This window comes from Malus domestica, chromosome 08 (genome assembly GCF_042453785.1).
Source record: "Malus domestica chromosome 08, GDT2T_hap1".
Lineage (NCBI taxonomy): Eukaryota > Viridiplantae > Streptophyta > Magnoliopsida > Rosales > Rosaceae > Malus > Malus domestica.
Window position 1 is genome coordinate 12,676,630 of NC_091668.1, and position 20,457 is coordinate 12,697,086.

The following is a 20,457-nucleotide window of genomic DNA, read 5'->3' on the forward strand; positions in this document are numbered from 1 at the left end:
GGTTGGCTTGGCTTGTGGCGTTGGAGGTGAGGGAATCCCTTTTATAGAATAAGGGCTCGCTCCTCAATACATAAATGATGGTTTAGAGTTGATGCTCGCGGCGAGGCGGTTGCTCAGTAGGCGGCGATGCTCTCTAATGATGGCGAGGGAATCCCTTTTATAGAATAAGGGCTCGCTCCTCAATACATGAATAATGGGCTAGAGTTGATGCTCTCTAATGATGGTGAGGGAGTCCCTTTTATAGAATAAAGGCTCGCTCCTCAATACATGAATAATGGGCTAAGTCCCCCAAGTATTTTTCATGAGGCCCAGTTGAGGCCCAATATATGATACATAATGTAGTCCCCTAAGTCTTCGGTCAATAGAGGCTGTTAGCTGGAGACTTCAAATTCAATCCATGTATGGGCCGGAGTGGCGGTTGTTCGGAGGCGGTATTTGTATACCCTGCACTGAAACTTTGTAGGTGAAGCTTTGCAAGTGAAGCTTTTGAAGCTGAAGCTCTGTAAATTAAGCTTTTGATACTAGAGCTTTTGTAAATGAAGCTTTTGAAGCTAGAACTCTGTAAATGAAGCTTTTGAAGCTAGAGCTCTGTAAATGAAGCTTTTGAAGCTAGAGCTTTTGTAAATGGAGCTTTTGAAACTGATTGACATGAGTGATGCTCATGAATGTTTATGTTGATTGACATGAGTGATGCTCATGGATGTTGATATGAGTGATGCTCATGGATGTTGACATGAGTGATGCTCATGAATGTTGACATGAGTGATGCTCATGAATGTTTATGTATGATTGATATGAGTAATGTTTATGAATGTTTATGTATGATTGATATGAGTAATGCTCATGTATAATTTGAAGTACTGGGCGTACTTTTGATCACCTGGTTAGTGATAATAGCGGTAGGCTGCTGAATAATTTGGAGTACTGGGCGTACTTTTGATCACCTGGTTGGCGATAATAGCGGCGAGGTGCCGAATAATTTTTTGTAGTACTGGGCGTACTTTTGGTCACCTGGTTGGTGCTATTTTAGGCTTATGGGCCTTCGCCCTCCATATGACATTCCAACCCATTTATTTTGGGCTTGCCATTTTTTTTTATTAATTTTTTTTATTACCCTCTGATGGGGTTTATACAAATGTCTCCGAAAGATAAGAAAAATAAATTACATCAATCAAAAACAAGAAAAGTAAATCTCATCATTCTGGTGGGGTGTTTATTCCTTGCTTTTGCTTTCTGCTTTTTCTTTTCCACTGCACCTCTCTCTTTGTCGCTGTCTCTGTCTCTGTCTCTGTCTCTGCGCTGCTGTCATGCATGTGCTCAGTCAAATCCCAATCTCAGATTTTATTCTCTTCTCTTTCCACTGCGTCTTATTTTTTGCTTTTGCTTTCTCCAGACATCCTTTGCTCTTTCTTTTCATTTCCTCTTGCTCAATGGCCATCCCAATATGAATAGCAGCTTGAACAACCTGCACACACCCATCTTGATTCCGCACCATAACCAAGCCCATCATCTTATGCATAACAATCAGCGCCATCTTATCCGGCGGGAGCAAATCAATGTACTGCACCTGCTGCTCCCTCGCAATCGCCTCCCTCAGCGGCTCAAACCACCCCAAAACAAGGTATTCACGTACGGCAAGCTCGGAGCCAGTTTCTTCTCCCGCATTACTCGCTCCAAATCCTTGTACTCCTCCACCATTCTCTCCCACGCCTCCGTCTCTGCCTTTATCTGCCACCGCCGAAGCAAATTATACTACCGCCGGTCGATTTCCTTCGACTCCAATTTCAAATCCTGGTTGGCCTTCTTGTACATGCCTTTCAGAAAGAGTGTGGCAATCCACGGTGGGTCTTGGATAAAAATCCTCGGCACCGATTCCTAGGGTGTAATCAAGTGAAATTCTCTGATGGGTAGTTGTAAATTCATCGAATTTTTGATGAGATTGTCTTGGACAAATTCTCGGAACAGGTGGGAGAGGATCGGTTCGGGAGGGGGCTTGAGGCTGAGGGGGAAAGGACTGAGGAAGAGAGCAAGGGCTTGAAGAAAAGGCGGTTGGAGGCTGAGCTGAAGAGGAACTTGTGGCTCAGCTTCGGCGGTTTCCGCCATGTGGAGCTGTACATTTAAGCCTGCGAGCTTAGAGAGAATGAGGCTGTGGAAGCCATTTTTGTGAGAGAGAGAGTTTGTGGTGTTTTGTTTGAAGAGGTGAAAAAATCAGAAGCAAGAGAAAGGCAGAGAGAGTTTTGGTTGTCTCTTGGGTTTTGCAGATCCACGGCGGAGGTGAAAAATTGAGAGAGAACCGACGTAGCTTTTTTGTGTCGTTTCCCACAAACGGCGCCAAATGTTGATGCACAAAATCGGAATATGCAAGAAAGTAAATAACACAAGATGTATCATGGTTCACTCCAATGTTTGGACAACGTCCACACTAATTATGGTATTTCTAAGAGGATTGTGAGAGAGAGCTTATGAGGGTGAGAAGGCCTAGGAATTGGCCTCCCCTAATTGTGAGGGTGAGGAGTCCTTTTATAGAATAAGGGCTCCTCACTTATTACACAGTTGCCCCTTCCTTTATTACATAATTACATTTAAGTTCCTCGAGTATTTGTACGAGATCTAAATACGGAGGCCCTAAGTATGGTATAAACACATCCCATTACCAAAATTATCAATTCCTTGTGATACCAAGGAGATGAAAAGATTACTCACCAACTGAACTGGTAGTGAAAGAGTAGCATCAGCACCAGTCATCATCAGAGGCTTAAGGAGTTGTGGATGTTCTCTTAGGAGAAAAATCTTTATCTTCTCTTCTCAACTCTTTTCCTTTAGGCTAAATAGCCAAAATGGTCCATGAGATTTGCATAACTCATCACTTTGATCCCTAACATTTCAAATCGATCAAAGTGGTCCCTGAGATTGTCCACCATCCATCATTTTGGTCCTTCCATTAAAAACTCCGTTAAGTGTCCCGGAGATCCTAGCCGGAAGTTTGGACAATTTTCAAAGCTTCGTAATTCAATCGTTTCTTAACCAAATTCGACCCATAATATATCAAAATGAAGATAGGAAAGTGTAGAATAAAATTATATCTATTTCAAAGCCCAATAGCTGCTGGAGATATCCAGAAAATAGTCTCAAAGTTGACTGGTCCGAAAGAAAACTGGAAAACTTGCTGGAAACTAGGTAAATTTAAACATTCATAACTTCTTCAATACTCAACGAAATCAAGTGATTTAAAAGTTAAAATCATATTTCTCGACGAGATGAAGAGAATGGTATCTTTTTCAATGGCTAACGCATCATGCTTTGGCAAAAGAAAAGCTCGAAAGTGGCTGTATTGGTCTCGAGTTGGCCACTTTCGAGCCGTTTTCTGGGAAAACCACTGTGATTTAGCCATCTAAAAAGATATAATTCTCTTCGTATCATTGAAAAGTATGATTTTTGTTTGTGAATCACTTGATTTCGTTGAGTATTGAAGAAGTTATGAACGTTTAAAGTTTACCTAGTTTCTGGCAAGTTTTCCAGTTTTTCCTCGGATCAGTCAACTTTGAGGCTATTTTCCTGCCATCTATGTCAGCCATTGGGCTTCCGAATAGGTATAATCTTATTCTACACTTTCCTATCTTCATTTTGATATATTATGGGTCGAATTTGGTTAAGAAACGATTGAGTTACGAAGCTTTGAAAATTGCCCAAACTTCCGGCCAAGAGCTCTGTGACACTTAACATAGTTTTTAACGGAATGACCAAAATGATGGATGGTGGACAATCTCAAGGATCACTTTTATTGATTTGAAATGTTAGGGACCAAAGTGATGAGCTATGCATATCTCAAGGACCATTTTGGCTATTTGGCCTTTCCTTTATCATCTTTCCACTTTCTAATAATTTCATGTTTGCTGGTGGAGTTGACGCCAAAGTCCACTTGACATTATTTTTCAAGGAAATAGATCCTCTCCAGATTCCTTCCAACTAATCATCCTCATTAAACAATCCGAACCCTTGAAATTTGATCCAACGGCTAAAAATACTAGCCTACATTAAAAGTTATAATAACTTTAACCGTTGGATCAAATTTCAAGGGTCTTGATTGTTTGATGAGGAGAATTAGGTGGAAGGGATCCAGATATGATCCCTTTCCATTTTTTAAATGCTTAATAAGGGTGCTTTTGTTGAGACTAAATTTTTTTATTTATTTTAAATTATAAGCAATATTTATGATCTAAACTAAAGAAGGGAGGGGAAGAGTTTGAACACAAAATACAGTGAATTAAAGAAAAAAATTCTAATTACCAAGACACTTCACCACTTGCACGGCTCAATATATAGTTAAATTCACTCAATCAAAACTTTTGATCTATAATATTCCAAAATTATCCTGACAAAATGTGGAAATAAATTGCGGTTGTCTATGTTGGACTTTACAGAAGCCATCCAAGCTTGTTTCAGTTTTATCCGTAACTGGCGATGAAATTACAATTACCAACATCCCACGTGAAATTACCATTACATCAAATAATTTCTTCGTTTCAAGCATGTAAACCCTTATGTTCTATATTTGAACTGCGAAACTGGATCTTGATGACAAAAGAATTATTATCTCAAAGAGACTCGGCTGAAACAAAATGACACGGGACATGATAATCTTTCCCTTTTTCTCTACGTACACACCCCCATTTAATTCGGGTGGTGCTATCAACACACCTATGTTCACCTCTCACACATCTCTTATTAATTATGCTCTTGGATCTTTTTCAGTTCATTCGATCAAGCGGCTGTAAATTGAAAATGGTGTATGAGAGGTAAAATGAGATGTATGGATAGCTTCACCCTTTAATTATGTCACTTGTTTTCGTTCGATCTTAAGCCCATATGTGGAACATAAATGGGCTCCATAAGTCTTTTTCATACAAATGGTCCCTGAAAATTGACCTTGAAATTGAAAATTGAAAATCGATCAATAGTCTGTGAAAGTAGGTGTTATAATGGTCTTTCTGTCACAATTCTGTCAAAAATAAGTTATATGTTGATGTAGCAGATAAAAGATTTATGAGTTTTTATCACAAATTGTCCTTGAAATTCAAAATCAATCAACATAGTCCTTGACAATAGATGTCGCATATCAACATCGTCATTCTATCACAATTCTGTCAAAAAATTTGTTATGTGCCAATGTGGGCTTAATAATTTCGTAATTAATTAAAAAGATTGACAGATCTTGCAGTTCTTAGCATCACCAAGATAATCAGGAAACGCCCAACTAGTTCTTCAAGATTAAGGTTGTGAGGATGTCGATTGCCCAAATGTTAACAGAGATGTCATAGAAGTCGCCGCCAATCCAAGCCATCACCAAATATAGTCTCAATTCTTGTTCAATTTGGTGAAGGGTGTCAAATGATGTAAAGATGGATATCTTGATATTTTTTTTTTCTTTTTTTTTTTTCGGAGAATAGATGACAAAGGATGCCATAGATGAAGGTAGAGGAGTGTGGGTTGCGATAAGATAAAACAAACTTGTGGGACCCATGAATATGTCAAATCAAAACATAACAGAATTTTTGACATAATTATAACGAAATGATCATATTGATCAGAAGCACCTATTTCTAGAACTACATTTATTGATCTGTCACATCAACACCTACCAGAATTTTTAATAGAATTGTAACAAATTGACATTGATTTGCAACACATTTTCGAGGACTACTTTGATAGATTTTCAATTTCAGAAATCATCTTGATGGTGTGGATCAATTTCAAAAACCATTTTATGATAAACCCTTTTAAGATTGAAACACAATGAGAATGATAAAATTTTCTATTATACCGTTCGAAAAACGTTACAAGAGCTCCATGAAGCATGTAAGAGATCTCAGAGTTTTAACTGTAGTAATAGGCGTACAAATACAACAATAATATTACAAGGTCAGTTTCCGGGGGTCATGGGGAGGCAGTTCGAGATCCATTAAAAGCGAAAGACGATGAATCCAGCAAACCAAGAGACAAACTACAAGCGTTGGACCAATACTGGCAGAAACCTAATCCTACTCTGTGAAGTTCAGTTAATCAGAGTAACGACCATTTCATTTCCAGAGCTTGACAAACTTGTCGTGACTAGCCGAAGCAACCAAACCAGTACCGGTTGACACAGACAATGCAGCAATAAGTCCTTCGTGTGCTGATAGAGTCATCGTCTTGTTCTCCGTCATGTTCCATAACTCCAATGACTGTAAATATTTGCTCAGCTAAAATTATCAGTAAGGATCTTTTTTCCAGGATGTAAAATGGGAACGCACATCCTAACGGTTTAAGAGAATAGTGATTTGCAGGAAAAGATGTAACGAACATTACATAAGCATAATAATGCAGAATTGACTTGCCTGATAACAGCCAATGAACGGTTTAAGAGAATAGTGATTTGCAGGAAAAGATGTAACGAACATTACATAAGCATAATAATGCAGAATTGACTTGCCTGATAACAGCCAATGACCAGCAGTGAAGTATATGTAGGATGGAAAACGCATGAATGAAATTTATTTCCGTTGCAGCTCAACTCATGAACGCATTCCCCTTCGCCTCCAGCTCCAAGTGTCCAAACTCTTACAGAGTCCTCACTGACAGATGCGAGGAACTCACCAGAAGGATCCCAACACACAGAATGGATAGGCTTAGTATGCCCCTGTATTCAAATCCGAATTCCAATTAATGCAGTTGACAATGCATATAAAAATAAAATAATCAATTTCAATCACAATTATGAAAAAAATTGGTGGGGTAAATTACATAGTAGCCCCTCAGGTTTGAAGTCTATTGCAATCTTATACAACATCTTTAAAACATTTCACTTTCATACCTCAAGTACCATTTTATTTCAAAATAATACATCCGTTAGATTTTCCGTCCATTAATCCGTTAAATGCTGACGTGGCTGCCACATTTGTGCCACGTGGCTGCCAAATGTGAGCCACGTGGCAAAAATAATAATTTTTTATTTTTTTTAACCTAAATCTTCTAAATTAAAAATAAAAATAAATAAATAAATAAAAAACTGAAACTTTATCCCTCCTCTTCCTACTCTCTTTTCCCCTCAACCCCCACCATCTTCATCTTCTTCCCTGCAACCCAGGAGAGAGAGAAAGAAAGGAAAAAAAAAAGCCCTTCAGTTTGTCTTCCCCACCCCTCATCCTCCTCCTGTCTTCTCCCCCATTTTCATATTCTTCCCCCGACCCCCTACCTGCAACCCAGGAAAAAAAAAAAATCAGATCCCGTCATCGCCGGGTTCGTGAGGTGGGAGGAATGGGTGTGGATTTAAGGAGTGGGGGGTGTATAGAGGAGGGAAGAAGGTGGGTGCGGAAGGGGGTTGAGTCGCAGGGGGAGGGAGGGGGTTTTTTCTTTCTGGGTTTGGGGGGGTTCGCGGGGGCAGGGGGTGGATTTTTTCTTTCTGGGTTGGGGGGTTCACGGGGGTGGAGGATGGTAGACGATGCATGGGATCTTGGTTCGCGCAGGGGGAGAAGGGGGGATCTGGGTTCGTGCGGGGGGAGGGGCGGATTCTGGGTTTCACGGGGGGAGGATATGGAGGGGGGTTAATGGGATCTGGGTGTGGGGGGGATATGGGATTGGGGTTCTTCGTCTTTTTCTTTTTTTCTGGGTTTTGGGTTGAAGGTGCAGGTATGGGTTTTGGGTTGAAGGTGCAGGTATGGGGGCGAGGAGATGGGAGGAAGAAGAATGAGGAAGAAGAAGAAGAGAAGAAGAAAGAGGAGGAGAAGAAGAAGAAAAAAAAAAAAAAAAAAAAAAGATATGTGGCAGACAGGTTTCTAAAAAAAATTAAAAAATTATTATTTTTGCCACGTGGCTCACATTTGCCAGCCACGTGGCACAAATGTGGCAGCCACGTCAGCATTTAACGGATTAATGGACGGAAAATCTAACGGATGTATTATTTTGAAATAAAATGGTACTTTATGTATGAAAGTGAAATGTTTTAAAGATGTTGTATAAGATTGCAATAGACCTCAAACCTGAGGGGCTACTATGTAATTTACCCAAATTGGTGAGACAATATGTTAGACTGACCTGTAATGAATGCCGACAAGTCTGAGTCTCGACATCCAGTATAGACACAACATTCTCAGCGGCTGCAGCAAGCAATCTTCCAAGACGGGGTTGAAATCTCATTTGTGCTGTACCACCCTAATACATTCAAGCATACAAGAATTTAACAAAACGTAAATAATATGAAACCACCACTACCCCACCCCCATCTACTTCCTGCATCCCAGAAGACAAGATTCTACCTTGAACACGCTCGAGCAGCTGCCATTGTTAATACTCCAGTAGCGTATCTGACCATCACTGTCACAAGAACAGATGAGGTCATCTTTATTTGGGTGGAAATCTAATGACATAACAGAGGCCGAATGTCCCATAAAGGTACGGAGAGAATAACCAGGCTGCAGATTAAAAACATAGAGAAGGCTTAATACAGCACATCCACAGCATGTCACGGAAGAAAAACAAAAAGATAAATCATCCTTTTAAGAATAGAGCCACCAACTCAGCACCCAAGCAATGAAAAAGATTATTACACCATATACATAAACTTATAACGGCAAAGATTACAGAATATATGACAGAAATTAAACTAGAAGTAACTCAGTCTTCAAATCTCGAATCAATAGGTTAAAATCAGAGTATAAGCTAAGTAGATGAATAGGACAGAAGAATTTTCAACTAACATTGTCAGCATCCCACACCCTGACAGTCTTGTCGAATGAAGATGTTGCAAGACGTGGCATGCTCGGACTAAAACGAACATCAGTTATCAAAGCTGAATGTTCTTCTAGCGTACTTTTTGGCTTTAATGTATCTGTGTACCATAAAACAGCCTGCATAATACACAATATCAAGAACACACTAAATAAGAGCAAGCATCACAAAAAAATAAACGTTAAAGCTTTTAAGAATTAAACTAAACAATAGATTTCACATGTAAATGTTCTGGAAGAATCAATTAGCCAATATGTAGCAGCAGTTCTTAATCCTCCCACAGAAGTTATTGGCAATTTGAACATTCATTCCCTCACCTTCTTATCATGGCCCCCACTAGCAAGAAACTTTCCATCTGATGAGAAGTGACAGCTTGTAACCTTGCTTGCGCTTGCTCTAATAGAGTTTACTTCCGTAAATGCGAACCCTGCAGTCAAATTCAAATTATGAGCTCTTAAAGTAAACAATAATATCTACAAATAACCAGGTTTACTTATTTTAATTATTTCAAAAAGAAAATAAATAAAAAATAAATAACTATGATGAACCAAATAACACTTAGAAATGCAATTCCCTAAAACCAAGTACACAGCTAAAAAGATGTAATTGAATAGTAACGTTGCAGAAAAACAGGTTGAAAAATCTTTGATTAGTTGACCGTATGCTATTTACTTCCTATGATAAGTTACATCTACATTCTCTCTATTGAATGCTTACGAAGATAAGAAGAACGAGTATTGACAATGTTTGTGAGTTTGTGGACAACACAATTACCAAAAACACGTGGTAGTTAATATATGTGAGATAAAAATTGATAAAAGTAAAATGACAAAGATCATTGATTGAGACTTGTAATTCAATACCTATGACTTGCACCATCCTGGTTTTTATGAATGTATATATCTACCTAACATTTGAGAAAATAAGAAAGAATTGCATCGCAGTTAAGAAAATACTGGCAGATACTACGTTCAGGAAATGTAAAACGAAGAATTTATTCAACATGACATCCACCGCACCTTTGCTGACATCCATACATCGACCAACAGCATCTCTATGATCCACATCATCAGGGGATAAAAAAGACTCGACATTATCATCAAGAGACCCATCCTCTACAAATCGGTCCATATCAGCCTGCAATTCAAGATCTTTATCATCCCACTGCCAAAATGGAATCCCAATGAGAATCCGTGCAAGGAATTGCCGATTCCTTCTAATACAAGAAGATGAAGAAGTCACTCACCAACTGATGTGCTGGTGAAGTAAGAGTACCAGTACCATCAGCGCCAAACATCATCAGAGGCTTGGAGGAGCTACCACTATGGGGCAAGGCAGGCATTGAGATTACATCTCCAGGAGTGTGAGTCGAGGGAGTTGAAGGGGCTGAACTCGGGGAAGGCCCAGCTGTGTTTGCTGTACCTGTGCTATTGGCAGGCCCTGAAGATGACACTGGCTGCTTTCTCTTTCTTCCTGCCTGGTTTTTTGAAACCTTAAATTGCATAGGCAAAACTGTATCAGGAGCTTCACAAGAATTCTAAAGAACATGTAAATAAAAAGTTGAAAAATAACTACTCTACAAGGTTGTAATTTTATAAGCATTACAAGCCTGAGTTAATTGACCAAGAAAAGTTCACAAGAAATAACCATAAAAGGACAGACCTGATCATTTCCTCGAAAAGAGTTTGACATGCTACCATCCATAGTGATGCTGCCAGCACCCCCCATTTTATCTTGCTGATGGGGATTGAGATTTGAATTTTGCGACTGCTGATTAGAAAGACCATGCTGTTGAAGTTGTTGAAGCTGTTGCTGCTGCTGTTGGGGATTGCTGTTTTGTTGCTGCTGTAGTTGAGCCATTTTTACCTACAAACAAACAAACAGTCTCAGAAGCCAAAGAGAATGAACTGTTTGATAATATGTTGAAGTACAGATGGGGTAAACACTGCCACCATAACAACTACAAGTGAAATGAACAGAGATTAACAACTACAAGTGAAATGGACAGAGATTGGAGCACCTTAATCAGCATATCTGTGTCTCCACGAGGCAAAATAGGGCCACCAGCTTGAAGAGGTGATCCCATATTTGGTACCACGTCACCAACAGAATTTGTTAGGCCATCCTTCCCAAGACTGCGACTCATTAGCATTCTTAGTCGTCTACTTTCATCACTGGCAGCAGACGGTGATGTCATATTTTGCTGAGCAAGCATAAGTTGCTGGTGTTGTGGTGTCAACATCTGAAGCTGATGAAAGGGCTGGGGAGCTTGTATGAAAGGTTTCTGTTGCTGAAGAAGTCCAGAGCGAAGCTGCTCCAAACCCTAACAAGGAGAAAAACAGTTGTAGAGTATTGATGAGTGATACTCCAATCTTCAGAAATGCAATGAAACAAATGATAGAGATTTTAATTTTAAACAAACATTGGTCACTTTGAGATTCTAAACTTCAGAGACGGACAACAAACAAACTAATAGAGTTTCCAAATTCAGAAACAATGTAATTCTGATTCATTTAGCACAACTACTACCATTGTTTTAATACAAGATCAGAAACTCAAGAAAAGAAATGGTCCAGATAGACATTAGAATTCTCTAACAAAGGCTAAGAAGCAAAAAAAGTATCCAGCCATCAAAAACTTACAGTGAGCGGCCATCCTTTTAAAGTCAAGTTGTTTCCACCCTGATTTGATCCTGAAATCAAAGAATCTTACATGTAAGGTACAAGCATCATTATAAAATACCATCAAAACTTACAAAAAAATTTAACTCTATAATTACTAAGTTACTAACTCACAATTAATTTGGAATAGCAGGCTTCCAATATAAAAATAGAAGCAGACCAATATGCAAACAATATTTCAAAAGAATGAGACATGGTCAATCAAACATCGAAACAGACAAAACAAGAATACCAGGAATTCCTATCAATGATCCCTCAGGACATGCAGCTCTGGGATTCAACACTGGATTGATTTCAGTCTTTATGTCCTGATTCCATATACAAGTCAGAACAGATAAACATGATTCAAAAGACATGTAATGGAATTCCACATAAAACTAAGCATACCGGTGTAGACCCTGGCAATTGCTGATTTCGCGCTTGGACTTGTTGAGTCATCCCACCAGCTGTACCGTGCAAAACTTGCCTGCAAAAAAGAGCTCACTGTGTTATATATAATGTTGATAACAGGATTAAGTAACAGCTTCCACATCCAAAACCCTGAATGAATGAGTAGTTATGCGGGCACAGCATACGAACTAACATTTTACAGTTTTCCGAGATATATGCAGGGCGACCGGGGTCGCACTTTACTCTAAATCCTAAAAATACAATATCAGAGCAATCCCAATTTTCCTATCATCAATATGAAACTGTTTTCTGCTAGCCCTAAATTTCTGTGCATTTAGTAAATTAGAAGAAAAATTGCTTAGCATAAACAAGTCCACATCATTTCTCAATGTATCCAGAGGCTAAGCAAGCAAATAAGAATAGTTGAAAAATATAGTCTTAGAGAAACGCACCCTGAAGGCTGGCCGGTTGCTGCGGCTGACTTCAATATTGAAGCATGATTTTGATCCAAAATCTGGCCCACATTATCACCAAATCTCTGCTGCAGATTGTTCCTAATATGGTCAGAAAACTGTTAAGGTCATTCTATTCAAAATAATAAGGATAATTCACCTACCTTCATAGATGCATCATCCATAGAATCTCTCTGAAGAGGAAGTTTTAATCTTTCCTCATACATCTTTGAAGCCATGGCATTTGCTGTTCCAGGATTTTGTCGCATGAGAAGATCATTTCCAACAAGCCCATTTGTAGGTCCATTGTGGAGATGTGCCCCATCTCTTCTCTGATGCGGCTGTGGCGGTTGCTGTTGCTGCTGTGGTTGCTGCTGTTGCTGTTGCTGTTGCTGCTGCTGCTGCTGCTGCTGTTGTTGTTGTTGTTGCTGCTGCTGCTGCTGAACATGCCTTTGCAACATGAGTTGCTGCATTTGCAGCTGCTGCTGCTGTTGTTGTGAGTTTTGCGGTTGCTGGGAATGTTGCTGTTGTTGTTGTTGTTGCTGCTGCTGCTGTTGCTGCTCCCTTGCTTTAATCAACTGAGTCTGCAGTTTGAACATGTCATGAGCTTCCAAAAGGCACTACCTTGTTTATAAGAACTATAAGAAATACCCTTGTAAAGCTTGTGATTATCGGTCCATATCACAGGAACCACAAAGACATCAAATTAATATGGCTAATTCACTATAAGTAACTTTTGTAGAAATATACACGTAGCTATAGTAGACAAACAAACAGTATTCCTCACGACTATTTGATGCCTCCGCTGAAAAAGATCGTGCTTATTAGTTACTATCAAGCATGAGGTTGAGTGTATTCATCCAACTTAGGCATTACAGTCAAATTAAGAGGCTCTACCGATGTCATGTCATTAGTGTTGAAGACCAACAGATATTCACCTTGGCCTACACATGAGGTTCAGTGAAAACGCACCAAAACAAAAAGAAAAAGCACCCTTCTCCAGGCCAATACTGTAATTATAAGCTCAACAAAACAACCCATAACGCAATTAGAAATTTGAAAAAGTGGTTCAAAGATACAAAGTACTTGTTACTCAAGAATGCAAAACAATCAAAAGCTGTAACACTCATCTGAAATTGTACAGGCCAGCATATTTTCAGCTCACATACAACCATCAGGGGTTTAAGCCTTACGACCATCAAACAAAATGTTAACATAAAGTTTGGTGATGGGCTGAATACTTGTACATTGTAGCATACCTAGAACCTTTGAGTTCTAATAATTGTTTGCCAAAATTATAACGAAGGAATAAGAAGTCTTCATGAATATATGATAGAACATAAAGCAGATGGAAAATCAGAAGCAAATAAGTCAATACAACTTTTTCAGTGATTCAAACTATAAAGGATAACGACATAGATCAGAAATCCAGGGGGAAAACTGAATGTTATTATATAAACAATGGTCACAAGAATCGGAGTAAACTTTTATCAAAAGAAGAGTCAGAGTAAAACATGTAAGGGATTGACTGCAGCAGATTTGGAGAATGATGTAACTGAGGATATAACAATTCACATATAAACTAGAGAAAGAACAAGCAAGAATAAAAAACTCAAAATCTACTCCAGCATAGGATCTCCATTTAGTTCTGTGAAAAAAAAATAAGAATGAGACTCCCCTGACATGAGAGTAGAAGTGCATTCCATTAAATTGGCTTGTGAAGAAAACATAAAGCATGAAACAAGCTCAACATTAACTATTCTATTTAAGGCTGGGAACTATCAGCTACACAAAACACACCCTTTTCTTCTCTCTTAAAACTCTCATTTCAAATGATATATGGCCTACAGTATATACCAAGCTAATACATAATAAAGCAATCTCAAACCTCAATGTACGATGCAGCAACCTCTGAATGCTTCTCATTAGTCCTAGCAATGAATATATCCCAGAAAACCGACCACCATTCAAACAGGAAACCTCCTGGTGCATCAATAGCTGTAAACCCATTTCTCAAAAACATTAATAAAAAAACGAGAACGGAACTTATAGCCAAAAGAAAAATCAAAATGCAAGTTCAGCTAAGGAAAAAAAAAAACTCATTTAAAAAGTAGTAAGAAATATAATTTCCATTACAAGGTTTTTGTGCCCCTTAGGTCAAAATTTGTGTGCTTACCAACCGGATCTGAGGATACTTTTCCTTCAGCTTGGAAAGCTTGTGCAGAAGCTTTTAAATCCCTCTTCACTAAATAATCATGGATATACACATCCAGCCTGTTAATCACAAACATTATCAGTCACACGAGTCGAAGGAGAAAAATCGAAACTTCACAGAGAAAAACAGTGAAAGACTATATTTTGGTTAACAAAAACCCAAATATTACTAAGAATAACAGAAATTATAGAGAGCTAAGTGATGTAATAGACAAGGCTCAGTCCAGAAACCCAATTTCTGCTGTAAAAAGTGAAGTAAAAGATGGCCCAAATTCATACCCGTTATAACAAACAAACCCTAGAATCCACACACTAATTGAAATTAACATACAAAACAAAAGAAAACAGGATAAAGAACCCAACTTTAATCCAAGCTCTGCAAAAACTAACAAACCCCAGAAAATCCCAGAAACCCAGAACCTGAATCGACCCAGAAAACAACGAGGCCAGTAAAATAGAAAAAGACAGAAACCCAGATAGGGAACTAGGGCAGAAAATGAAGAACTTTACAATTTACAGCCCAAAACTTACATTTTATCAGCTTCCCAATTGGTCTGAGACATGCTGCTGAAAAGCAAAATCTCACCCAAACACTGAATAATAATGCCAGATTCGCAAATGGCAACTTCTTCTGCTACGTTTCAGCTCTGAAGCAAATCAAACCCAGAAGAGAAAAGCAATCAATTATTGGTACAGAACATGGAAGTACATAAATACAAAAAGGAATGTGCAGAAAGAGCTATAATTTTACCAAACGAAAAATACAGAGACAAAAAAAAAATTGCAAATATATAATTTTCAGCTGATGTCAGATTTAATAAATTAATATAGAAAGGGAAAGATGATAGGGATACCTTCAAACCCTTTTTCCTTTTGGGAGTTTATCTTTAATGTGGTTGTTGTAATTCTTTTTTCTTATTTTTATTTTTTCTCTTTCTTCTCAGGTGACTAGGAATTTTTCTGAAAGTGTTGAAGTTGGAGTTGGACTGTTGGTGGAATTTGAGCTGCCGTTGCAGATATCACAATGGTTTTCCCGATTGAATTTACTTAATCAGCCCTCAAATCCTGTCAAATTTTCAACCTAATACCACTGAGATCGTGCAAAGCTTTTTGTTGTAATGACTGAATTGCCCTTTCATGTTGTCTTAAAAGTAATGTGTCTATCAAATATAAAAAAGAGTTAATTTCAATTTATTAGCTGAAGTTTTTGGTTTTTAATATTTGATACATTAAGATCATCTCCAACCCTTGGGCTAAAAGCCAAATTTTTTAGTTCGGAAAATTTAGCTTTTAGCCCAGAAACATCTTTTCTGCTCCAACCCTTCTACCCTAAAATTTTAGCCCGGAATTATTAAAGAATGAAATTAGCCTAAATTTTTTTCTTAAATCAATTTTTTTTTTAAATAAATATGTAGATTATTGTAAATTAATTTTATAAACATTTTAATCTAAAAAAATTTAAATTCCGATAAACATTTCGCATTTAGTCCGGGGGGAAACCTGGGGGGTATTTGGCCCAGAAATAGCATTTGGCATTTAGACTAAAATTTTAGCATGGGTTGGAGAGTGTTTGGGGGGTAATTTGGGAGGTAATTTGGGGGGTAATTTGACTTTTAGCCCAGGGTTGGAGATGGTCTAAGGTTTTTAGAATTATTATCAGCAGATATCACAATGGTTTTCCCGATTGAATTTACTTAATCAGCCCTCAAACCCTGTCAAATTTTCAGCCTAATACCACTGAGATCGTGCAAAGCTTTTTGTTGTAATTACTGAATTGCCCTTTCATGTTGTCTTAAAAGTAATGTGTCTATCAAATATAAAAAAGAGTTAATTTCAATTTATTAGCTGAAGTTTTTTATTTTTAATATTTGATACATTAAGGTTTTTAGAATTATTATCAGCATTTTTAAAATTTTATTTGGTATTTTAAATTTTTTATAATTAGAAGAAGAAAAAATATGCTTATAAAAAATGTAAAATAAAATTTTTAAAATACTAATAACAATTTTTAAAATTTTTACATAAAATTCATAATTCTGAAACAATTTCTTAAGTTGTCTGTAAAAACAGTCTATGACGTGGAACTCGTTGCGTCATGTATTAATATTAAAATTTTAAAATAATTAATAAATAATAAAAAATATTCTCTTCCCCTCCGCTTTCGACTGCCCGCAAATCCCAGATCTTGGTCTCGATTTCAATGGAGGAGGCGTCGGAAGGAGAAAATCAGAACAAAAATCATGATCCAAACCCCCAATCGAAGACACGCACCGCCGCCGTCCCCTCGTCCATCTTACACCGACCCACCGGTATCCGATTCCGACCTGACCAGTACCTCCATATCTCATACAGCTACGGCCCCCCGCCATTTCAAAGACCTCTTTCTAATCCTCTTCCTCCTCTTCGTCCTGGCTACCTTCGCCATCGGAATCTTTGTAGTCGTCCACCGCAACCAAAATTACTCTGCCATCTCCTCCGCCTACAACTCCGACTCATCCTCCTGCGTCAAAAACGAAACTTTGACCCGTCTCCCAAACTGGGTCGGACACACTTTCTCTGCTTACTCGTCCTCTCTGATCAAAGATTTGACATGGACCCAAGCAAGTCGTCTATGTCTTCCTCCCCTTCATCGTTTTCCCAATTTTCTTCAACGCGTACTGGTTCGTCGCCTACACTCTCAGCTCGACCTGCAGCGACGTTCTTCCTTTAGCTTACAAAATTTTGCTTCTGATTTTCGTGTTTTTGGTAATTGGGGCCCTTGTGTGGATTCTTGTGGTGAATTGGCACCGGATTGAGCTCACTGCCGTGTTTGATACTTGGATTGGTGGTTTACTACGCACTCATTGTTGTGTTATTGGTGTATGCAGGGTTCAACGGGAAGATTGCTCCGCGTGAATCGAAGGGAATATATAATTTGACAATTCCAGTGAGGGGCCGAGCAAGCCCAAGCGCCGGATGAAGGGCTGGTTTAGTATTCATGGTTTTGAAAAAAACATATTGCGAGAATAAACGGTTATGTTGTGAGAATAAACGGTTGTGCTGTGAGAATAAGTGGTTGTGCTGTGAGAATAAGCGGTTGTGAAATAAATCAGCAGAGTGTTTGGTAAACTTTTTTGTAAAAGTGCTTTTGGAAAGAAAAAAAGCAGTCTGATAGTGGATCTTTTCATTAAAGAAGCATTGTAGCTCCATGTGCTTTGAAAAAAAAACTAGTTTTCCAAAGCTGCAAATAGCAGCTTCAGCTTTTTCCTTTGATTTCAGCTTATTCTCACATCAGCTTCCAAAATAAGCTATTTTTTTCTGTTTACCAAACACCTAAAACATTCACAGCTTTTTTTCATGGGTGTTTTTTTTTTAAGCACCTCACTCCCAAACCACCTCGAATACCCCATTTCAGCTCGAAACCCTCGAGAAAGCATATGCCTGTAAGTTCGATTCCTTCAATTTTTTTTTTTTGTAATTTTTTTTTTGGATTTATTGTAAAATCGACGATGTGCAATGGAATAAATAAAAGGAAAACTTGATATAACTTCAATTTTTTAAGCCAATAATATGAATAGTTCAGTTTATTAAAATAAGTCGAATTCTTTAAATTTAATTATTTTATTATATATAATTATCTCTTAAAAGAAAAAACTTATTGTAAAAATCATATTTCTTCCTAATTATCTTTTTAATTATTTTTTTTTTTTTTTTGTTATTTCTTGTTCTTCCTCCTGCTTTAACCCATTTATAGATTTTTTTTTAATTTTTATAAGGAAAAATTAGTATCCGATCTTTAATTTTTACTGTTCATTGACTAAGACCTTATTAGTTCTCAAATTCTGATTCAAGTCCCAAACATTAATGTGATAATGAATTTACATGTTTATTATATAATTTTTTAATATAAAAATTGGTAATTAATTTAGGATTTAATACTCACACCTCTATTAAACTTCTAATTAATTTTCAATTCAAACATTTCCAAAATAATAAAAAATTAAATTAAATTAAGTTTGTACCTATTAGTTTTTTTATATATATAAAAGGATTCTCAAGACAGTAGCAGTGCTTTTATTTATAATCTGAAGTTATAAGATTACAAAGATAACTCTCATCTCTCTTTTCTCCCTCTCTACCATGAGCCTTGTGGCTTCTCACTTCTTCCTCTCTTCTTCCTTTTATCACCTATAATGCTCTATTTATAGAGCATACATTATGAAAGCAAACAAAAACTTCACTACTTAACTTGTGAACCTTTACTAAATACATGTGGGCAAACATACCCATTGTTTTACAACACTCCCCCTTGGATGCCCACGTGTCAACATCAGTTAACTTGTTAAAATTTTAATTTGTTTTTGGATGCTCCCCTAATGAGTATCTCCCCTGATTTCAAATTCTTTAGGCTAATCATTGATCATTATGCTTTAGTCCCTTAGCGAGGAGAGTTGCCAAAAGAGGTATGTTACTTGTTGTTAACTTTCCACAGGCTTGTTCTTGAACTGGGTTGGAGGGCCTTATGCTAGACTTCCTCTAAATGTCTGAATTTACTCATTTTATCTGGAGCTAAATTTAATTCAAGGGTGGTGGACACTTGATCTTGAATCAAACTTGTGATTTCTTCAAGGACCTTCTAGGCTTGATCTTGAATGAAATTTGACCATGAGGAGCTTCACGGAGAAAGTGATCTTTGTCTTTGTCGGGGATGAATCAGCACGTGTTTGTTGCGCTTGTCTCCACATGCTTCAATGTATCATTTTCACTTGCCTTGTTCTCATTGCATAAATGGTATTTTTCCTGGATTTCCCCCATGCATGTGTGGCATCTTCTCTTCTAGGAATTGTCCACTGATGCAAGAGTGGAATGCAACCCTTGCATTTGAATGGTTCATCACTTCTTGGTGACTCATCCATGTGTGGCAGCAGGAGTTTGAGTGGAGGTTCTGACATATTACTTTTTTTATCATTGTCTTTGCAGGTAAGAATAAGGACAAAGGAAAGGACAAGAATAAAGCATGATATGAGATACTCTTTCTTTCGACTCTGATGATATGAGATACTTTTGCTCTGGTGTGATTTGTTTTGAAGAGGTATTCTCGAAGAGGAAAAAAACTGAGTATTTCAAGATACTTTGTTGAAGATGCAGTATCGAAGATGAGGAAAAGTTAGGTATTCTTGCAAGTCTGCCTTGTTATAGAGAACGGCGGTTGACATATATAGAGATTTTTCAATAGCACATAGTGGTGTTATGCCTTTACTCTTGTCAGCAACTGTGGTATAATTAGAACAGTAAGATTTACGCATTTTCAACTTTATCAGAGATCTTTGACAAAGTTGCACTCGATATCCGAAAAAGCTGAGATTGCATCTGAAAAATGTCAATGAACTTTATTCAGGAAAAACTGGCTTTTGAAATTCGAAGAGCGGTGCTTCTTTGATCTCTAAACGAGTGGCTCTGTTGCCTCTTATTTTATATAGACCTCAATCGCGTTCAAAAGTATGCTCAGAAAGTTGCTGCCTGTAGAAATTTTCCTCTCCTTGCACTTCTGATATTTTCTTTGACCTCATTTTTCCTTCATCATTTCTGAAAATGATTTGTCCATCTAACATTTGCTTAGATTTGAGTCTTAGGAGTGATACAGACGAGCAGCGTCAGGATAACATATGGCGCCCGTCCTTCTTATCTTATAATGGTCATCTTACAGTTGGGGACTCTGTGATGAAGAATAACATAACCGCTACTATGGTAGTTAGGAATCTTCTCGCTCCAAATGATAACATAATCATTTCAAAACGATCTAATGAGTCGGTTGTTCAAGACTTATTAGCTCTCAATGTTCAGTGTGTTGGCTCTGTTTCCAATATGGGCCAACGCCTACTTGCTCAAACTCGCCAAGTTGAATCATTGATGGCTGAGGTGGCAAGTCTTAAATAAGAAATCAGAGGGCTAGAGCAGGAGAATATATTGTTACACGT

The 20,457-nt window shown here is 37.8% G+C and overlaps 1 protein-coding gene and 1 long non-coding RNA gene across 9 annotated transcripts; one reads left to right on the plus strand and one right to left on the minus strand.

The window, feature by feature from the left end:
- Positions 1–5,794: 5,794 nt before the first annotated feature.
- LOC103423317 (transcriptional corepressor LEUNIG-like) lies at positions 5,795–17,365 on the minus strand. 8 transcript variants are annotated; one of them, XM_070826893.1, is made up of 20 exons: positions 16,239–17,365; positions 15,355–15,590; positions 15,032–15,147; positions 14,463–14,560; positions 14,175–14,284; positions 12,451–12,870; positions 12,287–12,375; positions 11,832–11,910; positions 11,677–11,752; positions 11,406–11,455; positions 10,784–11,086; positions 10,426–10,629; positions 10,010–10,255; positions 9,783–9,927; positions 9,081–9,190; positions 8,733–8,882; positions 8,292–8,447; positions 8,071–8,187; positions 6,470–6,676; positions 5,795–6,221 (listed from the first exon to the last, which is right to left on the minus strand). In XM_070826893.1, exons 3-20 carry the CDS (start codon positions 15,061–15,063, stop codon positions 6,078–6,080), a joined length of 2,736 nt encoding a protein of 911 aa, XP_070682994.1. In that variant the 5' UTR covers positions 15,064–15,147; positions 15,355–15,590; positions 16,239–17,365; the 3' UTR covers positions 5,795–6,077. The 8 variants fall into 8 exon arrangements, 7 of the variants coding, with proteins under 7 accessions (XP_070682994.1, XP_070682999.1, XP_070682998.1 ...); XM_070826898.1 differs by lacking the exon at positions 16,239–17,365 and having other exon boundaries at positions 9,783–9,900; positions 12,287–12,388; positions 12,512–12,870; positions 15,355–15,727; XM_070826897.1 differs by lacking the exon at positions 16,239–17,365 and having other exon boundaries at positions 12,287–12,388; positions 12,512–12,870; positions 15,355–15,727.
- Positions 17,018–17,762, plus strand: LOC114826547 (uncharacterized). Its single transcript, XR_011583746.1, has 2 exons — positions 17,018–17,160; positions 17,368–17,762. It is a non-coding gene; the product is annotated as an uncharacterized lncRNA (long non-coding RNA).
- Positions 17,763–20,457: the final 2,695 nt, after the last annotated feature.